The sequence below is a fragment of the Microtus pennsylvanicus genome, chromosome 11, assembly GCF_037038515.1.
Source record: "Microtus pennsylvanicus isolate mMicPen1 chromosome 11, mMicPen1.hap1, whole genome shotgun sequence".
Classification (NCBI taxonomy): domain Eukaryota; kingdom Metazoa; phylum Chordata; class Mammalia; order Rodentia; family Cricetidae; genus Microtus; species Microtus pennsylvanicus.
In genome coordinates this window covers 84,065,720-84,084,579 of record NC_134589.1, presented here as the reverse complement: position 1 = coordinate 84,084,579, position 18,860 = coordinate 84,065,720, and the positions used below count along the sequence as shown (strand labels likewise).

At 47.4% G+C, this 18,860-nt stretch overlaps 1 protein-coding gene across 12 annotated transcripts in view; it reads right to left on the bottom strand.

Moving 5' to 3' along the window:
- Positions 1 to 2,249: 2,249 nt before the first annotated feature.
- Positions 2,250 to 18,860, bottom strand: part of Tenm2 (teneurin transmembrane protein 2) — a 1,235,501-nt gene continuing 1,218,890 nt past the window's right edge. For all 12 annotated transcript variants that reach the window (XM_075941316.1, XM_075941315.1, XM_075941317.1 and 9 more), the window contains 2 exons: positions 5,947 to 6,077; positions 2,250 to 4,374 (listed from right to left, as the gene is read on the bottom strand). In XM_075941316.1, the coding sequence (XP_075797431.1) occupies positions 3,613 to 4,374; positions 5,947 to 6,077 (893 nt within the window). In that variant the 3' untranslated portion in view covers positions 2,250 to 3,612. The remainder of the gene's footprint in view (positions 4,375 to 5,946; positions 6,078 to 18,860) is intronic.

Below are 18,860 nucleotides of genomic sequence, written 5' to 3'. Positions count from 1 at the left end.
ATTCCCCATCTGTGGAATCAGGCCACTTGCACAGAGAGGGGTGCTCCTGGAGCCATGTTCCTTTTCGGGCTTGCCTTCTTAATCACAGCTTGTTCTGCTGGTAGCTCCTAAGGCCTGGTTTAAGTCAGGCTAACTGAAGTCAGGCTAACCCCAGCTCCCTTTCTTTCTGTTGTGGAGGCCACTTGAAAAGTGCCTGGATGACCCGCAAGGCAGAGGGCTGCAGCTCTCAGGAGGGTCTCAGGGAGACAGGCCCGTTAGTCAGATTTCCAGGAGAAGTCACGGACACAGGAGTGTTGAGTCTGATTTCTCCACATACCAGATAGAGACTGTCCATTAGCATTTTCCACCTGCAAAGTGGATGACTCGGGAGAGCAGTCTTGAATTCCATCTGCTCGGCATACCCCCAGATTCTCCTCTGGAGTGGTGTGTTACCTCTGCCTGAGGTTGATGGTGCCCTCAGCCTTCTCCTCATCTCACTTGTGAGACTATATCAGCTGCTTCTCCTTGTCCTGCACGCCATCCCCATGGCACTTGCTTATGCCACTGAAATGAACGTCTTCCTGTTGTTACGGAACTTTCTGTTCCTGCCGTTGCTTCATGGTCTTCTTTCTCAGCACCGATACATCTCGCCATTTTCATGTCTAGAGCCATCCTTGGTCTACTGTCTCCCCATTCATTTGCCTGGAAGTTTATGGGGTGTGAGTTCCTGGTTGTGTCTCCTTCTCTTCTGCACCCCAGTCCTTAGCCTGGCCGCTTGTGATGAGTTCTCTATAAGATGCTGTTCAGTGAATGGAAAGACTGCATGGCAGAGCCCTCGGTATCAAGAATGGCAACTCAAAAGCACAGGTTCATGCTTGCTGTTGATGCTATTTTAACGGTAGAAGTGGTATGAAATAAAAGTTAAATTAAAACCCCAAAGGGCTCCTGTCACTCGATTAGCCCAAAGGGTTTAAGTCTGGGGGCACGTTGGTCTAGCTGGGAAGAATATGTGAGCACACAAACAGCGTGCAAACTTCCAAAGGGGTGAGTGTGGTCACCCTAGGTTTTCTGCTACTGATTTGCTTAACTAGAAAGTGGTGACAGAAGCTGGGTGGTGGTGGCGCACGCCTTTAATCCCAGCTCTCAGGAGGCAGTGGCAGACGGATCTCAAGGCCAATCTGGTCCTCAGAGTGAGTTCCAGGACAACCAGGATTGTTACACAGAGAAACCCTGTCTCAAAACACACACACAATCACAAAGTTGTGACAGAAAGGGGTCCAGGTGTCCCAGGAGGCCTTGAGGCATGGATCCATGTACAGGCAGGCCCGAGGGTCCTAATAGCCCCATACATCAAGGCCAGATTCTCCTGCCCACCACAAAGATCTGCAGATACAGGTGGAGAAGTTTCAGAGCCGCCAGAGCATTTTGGGGGTGCACACTAAGATGCTCCAGAGCTGGGGGAGGGGCCACACATCTGTCATTTCAGCACTTGTGTGGTGGAGGCAGGAGGATCAGACGTTCAAAATCAACACTGACTACATAGCAAGTTTGAGGCGAGCTTGGACTACACGGGACCCTGTCTCAGTGTCCCCTACCACACACCATAAAACAAAACACAAACACAAACAAAAGGATCCTTTCATCCCAAATAAAACCCCAAACCACAATAAAACAAAAGGTTTTCCCAAGTGGTCCAAGTCCAGGCTGATCATCCCTAATCCAAACACCTCAAATCTAAAGTTGTCGAACACAGGTCCAAGGAAGAATCTATGAAGATTCCTAACCATGAAACTCTGCTGCAGGCACTGCATTATTTAAAAGAACCGTGTTGTCAGGTGTGATGGCACATTCCTTTAATCCCAGCACTTGGGGGGAAAGGCAGGCAGAGCTTGGCAAGTCTGAGCTTGGTCTCCATAGTGAGTTACTCTAGGACAGCCTGGGCTATCTCGGAGACCCTGTCCTAAAGCAAAACAAGAGGCTAAACACCGTTTAGTGGTGGTCAGGCTCTGTGTATAATGTATATGAGCCATAAGTGAATCTCATCTTTTTCTAAAATCTGAAAAAAAGGAAGAAAGTAAGAAAGGAAGGAAGGAAGGTTAGGAAGGAAGGAAGAAAGAAAAGAAATTCCAATCCCCTAGCTTTCCAGGTTTAAAGCTTTAGGGATAAGGGTTCCCGGATCCGGATGAGCTTAGGCAGTGAGAATCCATCCCAGTCGCGCCCATTCCTCCAGCCTCTACCGCAGTATAAAACATTTCCACAGAAGACCAGTGTCCACAGGAGTTTTAGAGACTTTATTTATGTATAAACAATTTAAACACTTTGCCATAAATTATCTTTGCCTGTCCCTAGTCTTTGCTTAGCAGCAAATTAAAATTAATATAAAAACTCGATGAACAATTCATACATGTATATTACAAAAAAGTTCCTGTACCAAAGTTCTTATTAGACTTTTTTTGTTTTGTTTTTTTTAACCTTTTAAAATTTTTTTTGTTTTTATTTTATTTATGTTTTTATTTTCTCTCCTCGTGGTGACTGTCATGTGATTGTCTCAGTTTCTGGACCAAACAAACACACTAATAGTTTAAAGTCTGAAACAGTGATTGCGCCTGGCGGCGTCATGTATGTACAGGGCGATCGGAAGTGGTACCGTTAGCAACAGAGTCACAAATGTCGCACCTCTACCGCAACTGATACCCACGAACTACGGAATCTAAACAGACTACACCCTGTAACTGCGGATGACTGTCCACAATGGAATCTCCAAAGACAAAAAGAGTATGAGATTTATGTGTAGTGAGTATAGCCACCATTTTGAATTACATTTTACACTCTGCCCTCAAATAAATTAGCTCAGGCCTGAATAAGTAGAGACCTGAGAGTTAAGTGCCCGACGGTATTGTTTCGCTTTGACTGCCGATATTAATTTCTTTTCTTTCTCTCTCTCTCTTTTTTTCTTGCGTTTTTCTTTTTCTTTAAAAAGTATTTCCAGTGCTCGCTCCTCCACTTTTGTGCCCCCCCTCCCCAGGCGCTACACACAAATCACCCCCAAAGTCGTGTTTTTTTTTTTAAATGCACCTGTATTTGCTTTAAACGAAAACGTCGGAAGTGTTTGTCCAACCATCAGTCCGAGTCGTCCTTGGCTGGTCTGGTGACGGCGGCCCTTGTGAATGTCTCTGTGTTGCTCACGTTGTGTATGAGTGAGGTATTAGGATGTGAGGCCTTCTCGTCTTCGTTTGTACGGTCGGCGTGTTCGTCTTTGTTTGTCTGTTCTGTTTGTTTTGTTCGCTGTTTTCGGTTCCTTTTCCTTTTGGCTGTTCTGCGTCAGACCCGGAACAAGTGGGTCGTATTTTAGGGGAACTTGAAACATTTTGTGTGTTTGTTCATTCATTCGTTTTCATCCTTTTGTTTTGTTTTTCCTCAGAATTTGTGGCTGAGCTCTAGTCTACTTCAGGATGAGGGACTTTGCGCTTGGACAGTAGCATTGGAACTCAAAAAATGTGAGCTTTCTTGCCACTTGGGATCCTAAAGCAGCCTGGCCTCAGTGCCCCTGTTAGGTCTTCGTCTCCTTAGGAGAGGAGGTCACAGTTGCTCCTGCTGAGCCACCCAGAGAAGAGGTGGCAGCAGATTATTTTGTTACCTCTTTCCCATCTCATTCTGTCTTAAGAACTGGATGTTGCTGCTACTGTCTGCCAGCTCTGGGTACTGTTCCACCGGAAGCACGTAATAGCCCTCATAACCTTGCACCCGTCCCGTGCTTAGGAGTTGCTGCTTCTCGCCCTCCGTCCACAGGCGGCTGCCCTCTCTCCCGTCCCTGGCTTTCTGCTGCTCCTTGGCCCAGGCAGTGCCCAGGGCCCTCTGTCTCGCTTGGTCCAGGACTCGGGCCTTCTCTTCGTCCAGCGTGTCGGGGGTGAGGCCGTAGCGGATGCTGAGCAGCAGTGTGGAGTACTGGAACTCAATGTTGGTGAACCTTCGAGTCCTGCCATTCACCAGCAGCGTGGGCTGTGACACGGTCACATTCACCCCGCTCTCTAGCACCTTGCGCCCAATGGTGGTGCCCAGTGTGACCAGGTCACCATCTGCCGCCCCGATCTTCACAAAGTAGTGTGTGTCCTTGCCCTCGATGCTGTAGTGCATCTTGTCCAGGTAGTAGGCGTTGTTCAACACAGATGCCACCTTGCGGCTATCCTCACTGGCGATGCTGGATACACCTGTGGTCACCCGCCCTTCTTTGATGGCAAACATGATGCCTTTGCCAATGATGGGCGTGGTGGTAGCAAACCAGTGGCCTGCTTTCTCTCGGATGCTGGCATGGAGCTTTTTGGAGATGACCTGTCCTTCTAGAGCCAGGAAGGCCTGGTTATGCCTCTCGGTGGTCTGCTGGACACCCGTAATGAGCTGTGGGCACAAGACAAAAGGGAAAGGTCAGAAGGTAGCCTAGGCAGTGCGTGAAGCAAGAACTGGAGAGAAGAGTGATGAAAAGTCCTCTGCCAGGATTCATAGACTGTCCTAAAACATACCAATACATCCCAACTAGGTAACTAGGGCAGTCTGGCTGGTTCCCAGTCCCCTGAGGCGGTGCTCTGACCATCTTGCCACCATGCCACTCAATAAAATATGGCGAAGGAGGTTCTCCACCTTGCCCAAGTCTATAGCCAGGTTGTGCACCCCAACTGTGGGAGCCAAGAGATATTTCGCACCTGTGGTGCTGCAGCTGCCTGGTACATTTCAGACCCAGAGATGTCCTGACGTGGGGATCAGGTATCTGAGTGGCTGGCACCCCCGCTGCTGTAACCTGCCCAGCTCCAAAACCAGTGACTTGGGGATTCACCACCTTTATTCAGAGTGAGAGCAGCCACAGATGGATATCTGGGACCGACTGCCCTGTTAGTAAAGCCGTTCTCAGGCCTCCAGGCTGAGGCCGTGTTCTAGCCAGGTACTCTAGGTGATTTGTGTGCATATTCATATTCGAGGGCTTGAAGCTGAGAGATCCAGGCTGTGCGGGCCAGAGGGAATACCCCTCCTTCCCACTCGGAGTCCATTGCTTTGGATCTCAGCCCTGGTTCTGCAGAGGAATGAAATCGCCATTATCTCCTTGGCCTTGAGTTCTCCCCTCACAAATGACAACTTGTCTCAATTGGTGGTTGGGGGACAGGCTGGAATAATGGAAGAGGCTGTGTTTGGGAGGTAACGGCACTTAGATAAATGAGAGGAATGATGGCTATTCATCCACTGAGTGGTCCCTGAGGGGCAGGATGGAGAGAATGCTGTTCTCAATTACCCAACAGCTCCTCCTTGCCGCTCTATAGTCACACAATCTGGACGACTATTCAGAGCAGCTGAGACCTTCCAGACGTCCACAGAGCAGAGCCCCAGTCCTGTATCGGGGGTCAGCTCAATGCAGCTCCCACTCTGCCCATCTGCTAGAGGCTGAGGTCTCAGCTGCACCCAAATTGAAACTGACCACCCTTCGGCCATCAAAGGGAGACCCAGGCACAAATTATGTTCTAAGAACTCAATCTGTATGCATTTGGGCCATAACACGATGGGGTTTTATGCAGGGCATAAAAATGTTCTTTAATGGGACAGAAACTGCAAACCACAGTTTTATCGCCTCCCATAAAAGCTGAAAGGGTTATGATCTTACAGCAGTGCAGATGGCAGGGTGCCACTGGATATCTCTGGGCTATTGTTAATCAAGAAGTGACCGGAGGGTAGATACTGAATAGATAATGATACCACAATTAAGGTAATCATTGAGGTTGGGAAGAAATATGGGCCACACTAGAAAGGATGGCAGGGGGCATTCTCTCGGCCTGGGAAGTCTCTGCTCTTTCCTTGCTTTTATACCCAGCCTCGGTGTCCCTTTCCCAGCAGGCCCCCGTCTCCCACGTGGAGCTGTCTATGACAGGGAATGAAGACAGTTGTTGAGATTCTCGTCAAGAGCCTTCCCCTGACCTTGCCACTTACCTGTCCATTTTCACTTGCTTGACTCTCTGACAGTTCATAGGGGGGAGGCACAAAATACATTTTGGCTCTTGGGAATCCGGGAATGATGTTGCTGAGCTGAAATCCGAACATCACGAGCCAGCTTTTCACATCTGCGGCAGAAGCAAAAACAAAGACTTCTGAAACCACAGGGGTGGGAGGGAAGTCGCAGTGGATCTTGCAAAAAGAACAAAATAAAACGGGTGCTTGGGTGTGAGATTCAAGAGAAGGGGGTGACGATACATGTGGGCTAGTTCTGGGAACAGGAACCAGAGATTTTTAAGGAACATTTTACTTAGTTTTGTCCTATGTGTATTAGTGTTCTGTTTAATGCATGGTACCCACAGAGGCCAGAGGAGGGCATCAGATCCCCTGGAACTGGAGTTTTAGATGGTTGTGAGTCACCAAATGAGTACTGGGGAACAAACCTGGGTCCTCTGCAAGAGCAGCAAATGCTCTTAACTGCTCGGCCATCTCTGCAGCCCGGCTCAGAGATTCCTTATATGCATCCATGGAAGATGTCCCTCCCAGTGTGGCCATTGATAATCACCATGTCGTGGTTACAAAGGCCAATTGTAGAATGGACAGATTTGACTTCAAGTCCCCTTGCTGTGTGACCTTGTCTAGGTTTTTGTCCCTCTGTTAATCTCAGGTCTTTCAATTCTGAATTATGACAATCATTGCTCTTACCTCATTGGGTTGACATGAAGACCAGAGGAGAAAACATATATAAAAAACTCACAACAGTGAGTAGCCCATGGACAACTCAACTAACGTGAGTTTCATTTGAAGCAGTTCCCATGAATTGTATTTTAAAAGACTTATTTATGTACTTCAGGCTTATGGGTGTTTGTCTCATGTATGTACACATACCAGAAGAGGGAATCAGATCCCACGGGACTTCAGTGATAAGTGGTTGTGTGTTACCATGTGGGTGCCGGGGATTGAACTCAGGACCTCTGGAAGAGCAGTCAGTGCTCTTCACCACTGAGCCAACTCTCCAGACGCTCCTACAAACTATTACAGGCCAGGTGGTGTGAAGCTGGAGGCAGCAACCAATCTGGGGGATGAGCGCTGACTGTGATCAACGTGCAGAACATTTGGGCTGGGTCTCTGCACTGAGACTGGCTCACCAGGGAATGTCTTCAGACCTGGACACGATGATCAGACTTTCAGTTCTTGAGCCCATTTCTCTAGACCTATCCTTCAAAGAGAGCTCAAGAGATGAGCCCTATTACAGGTGGACATCCCAGCCATTGCATTTGGGCTGTTGTCACGTGTCTCAGGGAGAGTTCGGTTTTCTGAGTAAGACAGCTTCCCTTCAGGCCTCCTGACATCCCTCTACCACGATCCAGAGAGTCCTGTACTCATCCTCCACTGCATTTCCATGTTAATCAGAACCATTAGGAGCCCAGAAGGCTGGAGCTCATTGTGCTTCTCATTTTTATTTACAAAGGTACTCTGAGATCTGGCCTCACATCCTGGGCTTGCCTCTTTCCTGGTACCCTGAGATCCGGCCTCACATCCTGGGCTTGCCTCTTTCCTGCCCCCTTTCCACCTCCCCTAAGTTCTGAAATATTCCACAGGACCCTTGGAGTTCAAACCTGCCTTTAGGAAAGCTTGCTATGTCTTTAGATATTTTAATAGCTCTTTTTTCTTCTTGTCACAATTCAAACTATCTCTTCCCACAGAGTATGATTCTCCTGCCCTTACCTATAGCCGCTGGACCATGGCTGACCTTGGGCTACTCACCTGAATCCTGTGAAGTGTACTGCCTCTGTTTCTGACTCTGAATTAATTCTTAGTGATTTCATTAGACAAGCAGTTGCTCCTTCTAACACTTTGGCCCCTTAGCTCCCTGACCTCCTCTTACATCTCAGCTTCAGACTTGGCCCCTGATTGTTCTGATCTCCCTGTACATGGGTTCCATACACACAGCCCTCTGGCCACAGCCTCTGCTCTCTGGTTTATTGTCCAACACCAAGGGCCTTCCAGCCATTCATCCCAAACTCCTTTTCTCAGTCCCTCTACTTCCTGCTCCCGTTTCTCTCCTAATCCGGCACATATTACCTAACCAACCCCTGGACTCGATCCTTGGGGTGTACTTGAAGGTCCACTGTCTGCTCTCCTTCATCATGCCTGTGTGGTGAAATCATAGTACTAATTAAATCCAAGCTGCCATCCACTCCTTTTTGCACCTGCGCAGTTGAATGATTTTGGAGAAAACATCATCACCATGCTGTCAGGTGTCACTGAAAATCCCTGACCATGAATCTCTCCAGGGTCCCTTCAAGCTGCCTGCAATCCTCCTGCTTTCCTTTACTCCTTCCAGCTATCCACTCACTCTCCTGCATTGTCTCTGTATCTATCTTATCTCATCCCATCTATTCATCATCCATCCATCCATCCATCCACCATCCATCCACCATCCATTCATCATCCATCCATCATCCATCTATCCATCCATCCATCCATCCATCCATCCACCATCCATTCATCATCCATCCATCCATCCAAACATCACCCATCTACCCATCATCCATCCATCCATCCATCCATCCATCCATCCATCCATCCATCCATACATCACCTATCCACCCATCATCCATCTATCCATCCATCCATCCATCCATCCATCATCCATCCATCCATCCATCCATCCATCATCCATCCAAACATCACCCATCCATCTAAACATCACCTATCCACCCATCATCCATCCATCCATCCATCATCCATCCATCCATCCATCCATCCATCCATCCATCCATCCATCATCCATCCAAACATCACCCATCCATCTAAACATCACCTATCCACCCATCATCCATCCAAACATCACCCATCCACCCATCATCCATCCATCCGTTGTCCATCCATCCATCCATCATCCATCCATCATCCATCATCCATCCATCCATCATCCATCCATCCATCATCTATCCATCCATCATCCATCCATCCATCATCCATCCATCCATCCATCCATCCATCCATCCATCCATCCATCCAAACATCACCCATACACCCATCATACATCCATCCGTTGTCCATCCATCCATCCCAACATCACCTATACACCTATCTATCCATCCATTCATTCGCTGGATGGATCCTATCCTTTATTTTTTTTTCCAAGACAAGGTTTCTTTGGAGCCTGTCCTGAAACCAGTTCTGTAGACAGGTTTGGCCTTGATCTCATAGAGATCCCGAGTGCTGGGATTAAAGGTGTTTGCCACCACCACCTGGCTTATCTAGTTTTTGAGACATGGTCTCATATGTAGACCAGGCTGGACTGGAACTTGTGACAATCCTCCTTCCTCTACAAGTGCTTGATTAGGGGCCTGAACCAACATACTTGGCTCTTTCCTCTACTCCTATACATATTTAATTTTCTTTGCCCATGTCTCCCTAAACCTCTATTATCTGCTTTCCCTCCCTCCCACCAACAGTCAACCTGGTTTCCTACTTTTCTGCAGAAACTGAGGCAGCCAGAGAAAGAAGGATTTCCTCCAGTGCTAGCTCCTGTTTGCCTATGGCACTATGGCTCAGGCTCTGCACGCCGGAGCTCTGGTTTTTTCCTATTCTACAACATGAACTGTGGGTTCTGAGCCCTCCTCTGTTCACTTGGTCACACACCTTTTCTTACCAACTCAAGGCTATCACGCCAGAGATCTTTCTTTCCTCCCAGTGGTGACTCAATGGATTTACCCTACCAGCACACCAAGACACTGTTAGATGTTCTTCCCAAAACAGTTATTTTCTTATTCCCACTTCCCATTTCATATCCATCTTTACAAAAACCTCTCAAGCTCATACTAACCCCCTGTACTCATTGCTCCCCATTCTTCTTGTTTTCTTCTGACTCCTGTTACTGTGCAGAAATCTCATCAAGACCTTGAGTGATCTCCCCCATGGCCAAGTCCCATGCTGACAGGTTCTTTTTATGTCTGAACCTATCCGACAAGAAGGAAACTATCCCCCCGGCCCCAGTTACTGTTACTATGTGTTGGAGATGGAACACACATGCCATGGCAGGCATGTGGATATCAAACAACAAATTTTCAGATTGTATTTTTCCCCTTTCTATCTTACATGGATTTCTGAGGGATTGAACTCTCCTGCTTTAAATGGCAAGATCTTTTACCCACAGTGGCATCTCCCCAGCTGTAGGCATCTAGCTTTGGGGGTTCAGTGCTGCCGCTAGGCTGATGCTGACTCCCAAATGTACAGCCCTGCCTGACCTTCTTCTAAGGTCAGCACTGTGCCTCTTATCCATTTCCAGTTTGATGAGTCCAAAACTGAATTCTTGTTCTTTCCCCCTCCAAACATTCGTACCACCTTCCCCTACTCCTTTCTTTTCTCACTTCCCACATCCAATCTATCAGGAAATCCTCCCCCACCTTTATTTTTTAATAATGGGGTAAATTTTATATAACCGAAACCTCACCATTGTTAGTTGCCTACCCAATGTGCAGTCCCCAGGATAGTCAAAATGTTGGCAGCCATTGTCATTATCTAATTCCATGACACTCAGATCCCACAGAGAACAGTCGTTCTGTCTGCCCCTCCCACAGCCCCTAACTTTCAGCCTCTGGATCTGCTGTGGTTCTGGACATTTCATACAAATGGATCATCACTGTGGGGGTCGACAAGGAGTACATTTTTATTCTTTTTTTCTTTTCTTTTCTTTTTTCAAGACAGGATTTCTCTGTGTAACAGTTCTAGATGTAATGGAACTCTCTCTGTAGACCAGGCTGGCCTTGAACTCACAGAGATTCACTTGCCTCTGCCTCCCAAACGCTGGGATTAAAGGCGTGCGCCACTACCACCACCTAGCACAAATTTTACTCTCTGTAGCAGAATGCTATCCCATTGTATGACTAGTCCAAGTTTTATCCATCCACTCATCTGCTGATGAATATTTGACCAGTTCACACTTTTTAAAAACTACTACAAATAATGCTGTTACGAACCTTCATGTGTGAAGTTTGCTTTGAATACCTATTGCTAAGGTTTGCTTGATCCACTGTGTTAAAGTCCCCAGGGGGTGTTACTGGGTGGTGGTGGCATCTTTTTAAGTTTGGCCTTGTGCTAAGTTCATAGGTCATTGGGGTATGAAGTAAGCTTTATGTGGCTCTTTGGGTTTTGTTATTTTACCCCCTTCTTTGAAGCAGGGTCTCAGGTATACCCAGTCTGGTCAAGCACTCCCTACGTAGTTGAGAATGACTTTAAACCTCTGATCCTCCTGTCTCCCACTTCTGGTGTGCCAAGGTTATAGCCACATGCCACCTCGTCTGCTTTATGTGATGCTGAGCATGACTGTGGGGTATCATGTATGCTAGGCAAGCACTGTAGCTACTCAGAGCATCCCCAACCCACCCTTAGAGGTCTTGAGTGGACTGTGAGAAAAGGGTCCAGCCTGCCCTTCTTCTGTCCTCTGAGATGTGACCATGCTCACACAAGCAATTCTGCTATTGTCATCGGTCGTGCTGTGATGTAGCCCTCTCAGGAACAGAACTGCCTGTTACCATGCTCTTCTCGACCTTCCAAATTGTGAGTTAAATGAACCCTTTTCGCTTTCCAAGCCTTAGGTGGTTCATTACAGCTGACAAATCTCTCTGGTTCTCTTGTTTCTAAAATTATCTTGATGTGGATTTTTTTTTTGCTTCATTTCTATTACCTTTATTTTAAAACAATAGGAATATGTGTTGGCTTCTTGCCACTTCCGCCACCTCCACTCTCCTGGCTCATCATACCACACTGCCTGGACTTGTAGACTTAGTTTCTCTGCTTCCAGTCTTTGAGCCACTTATCATTACAGTAACCAGATGACTCCCCAAATATGCAGCAGATGAGGCCATTTCCTTAGAAGATATCTCTCAGCAGAAAAGCCAGGGTCATTAGAATGGCCTTGAAGAACTCAAGGACCTGCCTCATGATCTCTCTGCTGTACTCTCCACTTTTTTCTGGTGCTTTGAGGCTGGGTCTCTCTCTAGTCTTACACTGATTGTCTTCTTGTCTCAGCCTCCTTCGTGCTGGTATTATAGGTCAGTACTATCTTGCCTAGCTGTGTTCCTTCTCAGGCATGATAGCTGCACACCTATCTCTGGATCATCAGGACAGCAAGCCCCTCTGCCCAGCATGCTCTTTCTAACAGCGTTTTCTGACTCTTCTTTTCTCCTACTTCTTTCAAGTTTAGCTCAAGTGTAACTGAAGCCAATGCCACCCATCATGCTGAAGACGCATCCCTACCCAACCTTCAATATCCCAGGGCTCCTCACTCTGCTCAAGCCTCCCTCTCAATCAGTTATCACGTTCTCACATGCAATGCTTTCTGGGAAATATTGATTCTCTGTTGTGTGCTCTCTTGGCACGTGTGCTCTACCAGGGGAAGGAATTTAAACATTTATTTATTTGTTTGTTTGTTTTTGATATAGGTTCTCTCTAAGTAGTCCTGAATGTCTTGAAACTCCCTATGTAGACTAGAATGGCCTCCAACTCACAGCGATCCTCCTGCCTCTGCCTCCTGAACACTGGGATTCAAGGCATGTTCTATCACAATCAGCCCCTAAAAATTTATTTTATCCTCTGATGTCTACGACACAATGATGCTTGATACAAACAGATACTCAGTAAGTACCCATGCAATGAATGAAGGAACTAGAACCTTCCTGGTAAAAGCTATCCTGTAGAGCAAAATGCAACAGAGGATTGCTCCATACCCATCCAAGAAACACGTCTGCTGGGGGTCAGGTGTAATTCCTTATCCTGGGACTTTTATGGGAATCTAATGTTGCTATTGACACTAAATAAAGGCATAGAATAGCCCTCCCTGGAAAGCAATCTGACAGCTATGGTCCACCTGTTATCTATGGGAGCACATTCAGTCTTTGAATGGCTTGGGAACTCACATGGCTGAGGACACAGCTCAGGGTCATGCGAGAGTCTGTAGCTCAGTGGCAGAGTATTTGTCTAGAATACATTGCCCGCATTCCAGTCCCAACATCACAAAGACAAAACAATACAAAGTCATCTAAGGATGTTCTTCTGCCTGGTGTGGCGGCACACCATTTTAACCGCAGCGTCTGAGAGGCAGAGGCAGAAGGTCCTATGTGCCTCCACCTGTCTGCATAACGAGTTCCAGACCACACAGGGCTGCTATATAGTAGACCCTGACAAAAAAAAATGGCATTCACAATAGCTAAGAAATGGGACCAGCCTAGATGTCCGCTAACAAATGAACGGATAAAGAAAATGTGGTCTTTGTCCACAAAATGATTTTATTTAGTTGTAAAGAAAAGTGGAATCATGCCATTTGCGGGAAAATGGATAGAAATTTTCATGCTAAGTCAAATAAGTTGGACTCTGGCAAATAACATGTTTCCTGTCATATGGGAATTTTATTCTCTCTCTTTCTCTCTCTCTCTTGTTTCTCGAGACAGGGTTTCTTTGTGTAGCTTTGGAGCCTGTCCTGGAACTTGCTCTGTAGACCAGGCTGGCCTCGAACTCACAGAGATCCACCTGCCTCTGCCTCCTGAGTTCTTGGATTAAAGGTGTGCACCACCATTGCCTGGATGTGAATCCTATTGTTATATATATATATATATACATATATGTACATGTGTGTTTCAAGTAGAATTTATGGCACTCATATTGCTTCTCAGAGAAGGTTCTTGCATGCCTCTGAGTCTAGTGGCAAAGTCAAGACTGACCATGAGAAGGAAGGAAGAAATCCTGAGAGAGAGAGAGAGAGAGAGAGAGAGAGAGAGAGAGAGAGAGAAAGAGAGAGAGACTAAATAGATATGATATAAAGCCAGAAGGGGGCTGATGTGGGAAAGAGAGGGACAATGGTGGGTCGGGATGTATAGTTAGGAGTATATAAGAACAAAGTATGTATAGAAATGCCATAATGAAACCCATTGATTTGTATTTTAAAATACCAAATAAATAAATAAACAAAGAAATAAAAATAAAACGGAAATACAGATTTGAAATTACTTTGAAAAGCACACTGGGGTGCCTGGGGAGATGGTCCAGACAGTAAGTGCTTCCTTTGTAAGCATGAGGACCTGGGCTCAGATACCCACACCCACACGCAGTCCTGGGTATGGCAGACATGCCTGTAATCCTAGAGCTGAGGGGGCAGACACAGGCAGGTCCCCAGGGCTTGCTCCAGGCCCAGCAAGATAAGGCAGAGAGAGACTGGGAAAGAAATATTGCTCCAAACATATACATATACATGCAAAGCATACCACACACACACACACACACATGCATACACACACCACACACACACACACACACAGAGAGAGAGAGAGAGAGAAAGGGGGGGGCAAGAGAGCAAGCATAAATGCCTGGCTTTAGTTTAGCAGCCCGCCCACTGTGGCCAAGCAGGTGGACAGGACACTGGTTTCCATCTTGGGATATTTATGGCCACTTGTCATGACATTTTATACCACTTCCAGATGTCACCTGCACTATTATTTATTTACTAACTAAAAAACAAATGTGCCCCTCTTTTTTTAAACTTGGGAAGATGCATTTAGAAAAGGACCTCCCCACTGTTGCCACACAAACCAAAAACTAACTGTAAAACTGAAAGAGAGGAGACGAAGCCATGCGCTTTCCTGCAAACCCCATTGTGGGCTCTGCCAGAGAGTGAGCCTTAGACCAGCTCTCTTGGCTGAAAGATGTTAAAGGGGGGGTTGCTACATGCCAGCACTAAGTGATGGACCTCTGAGACCCTGAGAAGTGACTACCCCTGCCCCCAGTGCTCATGACACTGAACCCCTCATTTGTATACCATGTAAACCTGCCCAAATTTCATCAGAGACAGACAGGACTTTTGGGGAATGTCAGGAAAAGCAAGGGAAGTCCTTGTCCTCACCATCCTCCTCCTTCAAATGAGAAGCTCCCGTTGCTTTAGAGCAGACTTACTTATCCGGGGAGGGAGTTCCTGCCACAGCCTAGTGTAGGCCAGAGGACAACTTGTGGGGGTTGGTTCTCTCCCTCCACCACGTGGGTCCCTGGGATTGAGCTCAGGTTGCCAGGCTTGTCAGCAAACACCTCTACCCACTGAAACATCTCACCTGCCCAAGACCAGGATTTTAAAGAGCACTCATGCAAATGGGACCTGTTAGGTTAGCTCCTTTATCCTTCTCCTTTTTCCTTGTTGGCCTTGTTCCTTCTCTTCCTCTTCCTTCTCCTGCTTGTTCTTTTTAACTTTCCTTCCTTCCTTCCTTCCTTCCTTCCTTCCTTCCTTCCTTCCTTCCTTCCTTCCTTCCTTCCTTCCTTCCTTCCTTCCATCCTTCCTCACTCCTAAGCTGAGAGTCTCTGAAATTTCTGATACTTTGTTTCTCATGGTAAACCTGTGTTTATGACATGCGTAATATCCTGGCCCCTTCAGGGGCAGTGAAGGTCCTTCTAGTCCCTTTGGATGGCAAGTGTGATGGAAGACAGGTCCCCTAAACAAACAGCCTGTCCAGAGGTATGATCATGAGGTGGGTGCTAGCAACACAGCCACTCCTCATAGCTACCTTTTCTTTCATATGCTCTTCGCAGCACGGAACCACGCCACCACCACTGCCACGCCACCACCACTGCCACCACCACTGCACACTCTCTGACAACTGTCTTAGCACCTTCCAGTGTTGAGGGTAAATATGCAAAGAAGGTGACTTGAAATGGGTGTGGCTCTCCTCAGAGAGATTAAAGACACGGTCTCATTCAGCTGTAGCACACTTCTGGCTTGTGCATTCAAGACTCTTCAGGGAGGAAGGGTAAAAGGGAACATGGCTCACTACACTCCTTCTAGAATGTTTATTTACCTCCAGTGTTTGGGGCTTATCCCTTACTAAAGGGACACATTAGCTCAGTCTGAAAGTGCTTCTGGAGGTTTCTCCCAGATTCCCAGAACAGTATCTAGCCTGTCTCTACTCCACTGCCCCTCTCGTTGATGAATGTGTGATCAGCCCTCACCCTGTGCCTGGCTGAGTCACTGTTTTCACACTCCGTGAGCTGAGTGTAATTGTTACCATCATTTTGCAGTTGGGGAGACTAAGGATCAGAAAGCTTGAGACGTTCGTGTAAGTCACACAGCAAGCGAGTGGTAAGGCCAGAACTGGTGTCTGGGGAACGTGCTCAGACTCTGACGTCAGAAGGACATGGTGGAAGATAGGTAGTGCCCCGGCTGGCACGGGTCAACTGTGTCCAAGACTGAGAAGTTTCCTCTGTGCGATTTCCCCTGCGCCAGTGTTCTTGGATGGACTTGGAGCATTTTCTACATTAGGAACAGTCACTTTCTTTCAGAGAGCTGTTTCCAAACAGCATGGACTCTTCTGGATTCTGGCGAGAGAGAGCGAAGGTCCATTCTTTGTGTTCCTCCTTACAACGTCTTCTTTAATTCTGTGTTTTGAGACAGAATCTCTCTGTGTCGGCCTGGCTGTCCTGTCCTGACTACATCTTAATTGTCTCGTCCACTTAGGTTGTGAGTAGCAGGTCTAACCACTCTGTGAGTTTCCTAAGCGGCAAATGAAGGCTGATTTAGACAGGGCGTGCGGGTGAGCCAGCGCTAGAACGGCTCATCTTTGCTGAGCCCATTCTCCAAGGGTCAGCTGGTGGGGGCAGGAGGCTGCAGGTGTGGTCCTGCCTGCCCTGGCTGCTCTCCCAGCTCCCTTTCTCAGCTGCCGCTGCAGCTTCTGTGAATCCGTCCTTTATTTTAGACTCTCTCTAATTGTTTCTGGATTCAAGTTGGCTGGACTTCGTTCAAATTGATTTGATTCCCACTTATCCAGTCTCCATGAAGCCCTGAGATTAGGAAAGCCATCTTGCTGTTCAGAAAACCCTGATAATCACATTTTTCTTTTTCTTTTTTTTCCCCAGAGAAGTAGGAACAGGGCTGAGGGTCTTGATGAGTCTGTGAAAGGTTTCATATTTTTCCTTGGGAGCAGCAGGTATCTATGTGGCCCCTTCTATGGGCTTCTTTTTGCTCACTTCTGGCTGAGTAATTTCTGGGAAGGCCAGTGTTAAACAAGGCAGTATGAGGCGTATTTGTGCGGGACAGGATTTGTTCCTTTGTTCCCCAAGCTGAGACCAATGTGCTCTGCCTTCACTGTCACTGGGTGTCTTCTCAAATATGCTTCTCTTCTCTCCTCCAACTCAAAAAGGTCTCTACACCGATGTCACCTGCACAGCCAGGCTTTCTAAATAAAGGGCACTTCCTACCGCTCTTCGGGTAACCCCCTTGTTCTGTTTTGTATTCATAGCACTTACCATTGTGCATGTGCATGTGTGCGTGTGCATGTGTGTGTGAGCGTACACGCATGTGTGCGTGTGTCTGCGTGTGCGTGTGTGCATGTGCGTGCGTGCGTGTGCATGCGTGTGTGTGTGTGTAGGGTTTTCCCAGAGATATTTTAATTGGAAATGGTAGTGAGTTGGAGACAAAGTCCTGCCAAACAATGGGGGAGAGAGGAAGGCTTGGCAGGGCGTCAGAGCAGGCAGCTCCCTACGAGACACAGGGAGGAGCCAGCTTTAGCCACAGGCTCCAGCTGCTTTGCTTGGCTGGAGATGCCGGTTTCGGTTCCTAAAGGTGTGCAAATTGCCACAGTTGATCCTAGAAGTGAATAACTGTTGTGAGAGGCATCAAGGCCGCCCTGGGCTTCAGGCAGCTCTGGCTTCCTTTCCCATTCTGGGGGATGGACAGGTCATCTCCTGAGAGTGGGTACAGCTGTGGTCTCCTGGAACTTGGGAAGCCCTGGTCTTGGGTTTCCTTCATTCTTCTCCTGTGGCATGCGCAGCCAGATGAGCTCACCTGCTTGCGGGAAGTTGGCCCTATTGGACCCGATCTGTCCAATACTGCATCCATCTACACATCCCCATTTCGTTGTCTTCTATCTTCCCTGAGGACAAGCACTCTGTCCTGCTCCTGACTTTCATACCTACTACACCCAAGAGCTCCAGCATCTTTTCTGGATGGGTGGATGAGTAGATGGATGGATGGACAGAGGAGTGGGCAGGGAACCTCATTTCACCAACTTCTCGCTTATCCTGTGAAGTAGATCATCTTTTCCCTACAGTGCCTCCTTCCGTGCCCGTGTGCAAGCTTCTTGTGTCCTGTTGACTTTTTGTTTATAGCCTTCTTTCAGCCTTGAGTCAGCGTAGCTCATGGTCCTTCTTCAGGCTCAGTTTGACACAGGCCCTTCTATATTGTGCCATATCTTCAAAAATGTGAACACACACACACACACACACACACACAAATGCCAGCATATACACACAAACTCTCTCTCTAACTCTTTCTTTCTCTCTCACAAACAAGTATACACTTACTTGAGTGTAACTAAGTGTGTTACTATCCACTGCTGTATCCGAAGAATCTCCCATGGTACTACTCTACTTTTTGGGTACATAACTGAGCAGACATCTCTGGGAACAGAGACTTCTTTCTATCTGCGACAATACTTGCTCTCCGTATGTGTTTCACCAGGACACCTCTGAAGGTCAGGAGCAGGGGCTTAGGTGTCTGTGCTAACTCACTGCTTTGCTAGTAGTGATATCATTGACACAGGGAGAAGTCAGGCCAGGGCTTTACCTAGAAGAAGCTCCCTTACTTCTCACTATTCCTCCACAGGGTGCCCTTCACAGAGAAGGAAACCCTGACAGAGACTGGGCCACTAGCACTAGGCCTTTTGGTTTACTAACGAGAGAGGGAGAGAAAGAGGGAGAGAGAATTTGAACTGTGCATTTCTGTCAACTGAGTCCTGCTGGGCTAGGAAGGGCTCTCAGAAAAGTTATTTCAACAGAACAGATGTGAAGTGGTCAGAAAATGCCCCACAACACCTGCTTCACGGTCCCTTCATCTTCCTGGACATGATCCTGTAGTGCCCTGGGTTGCC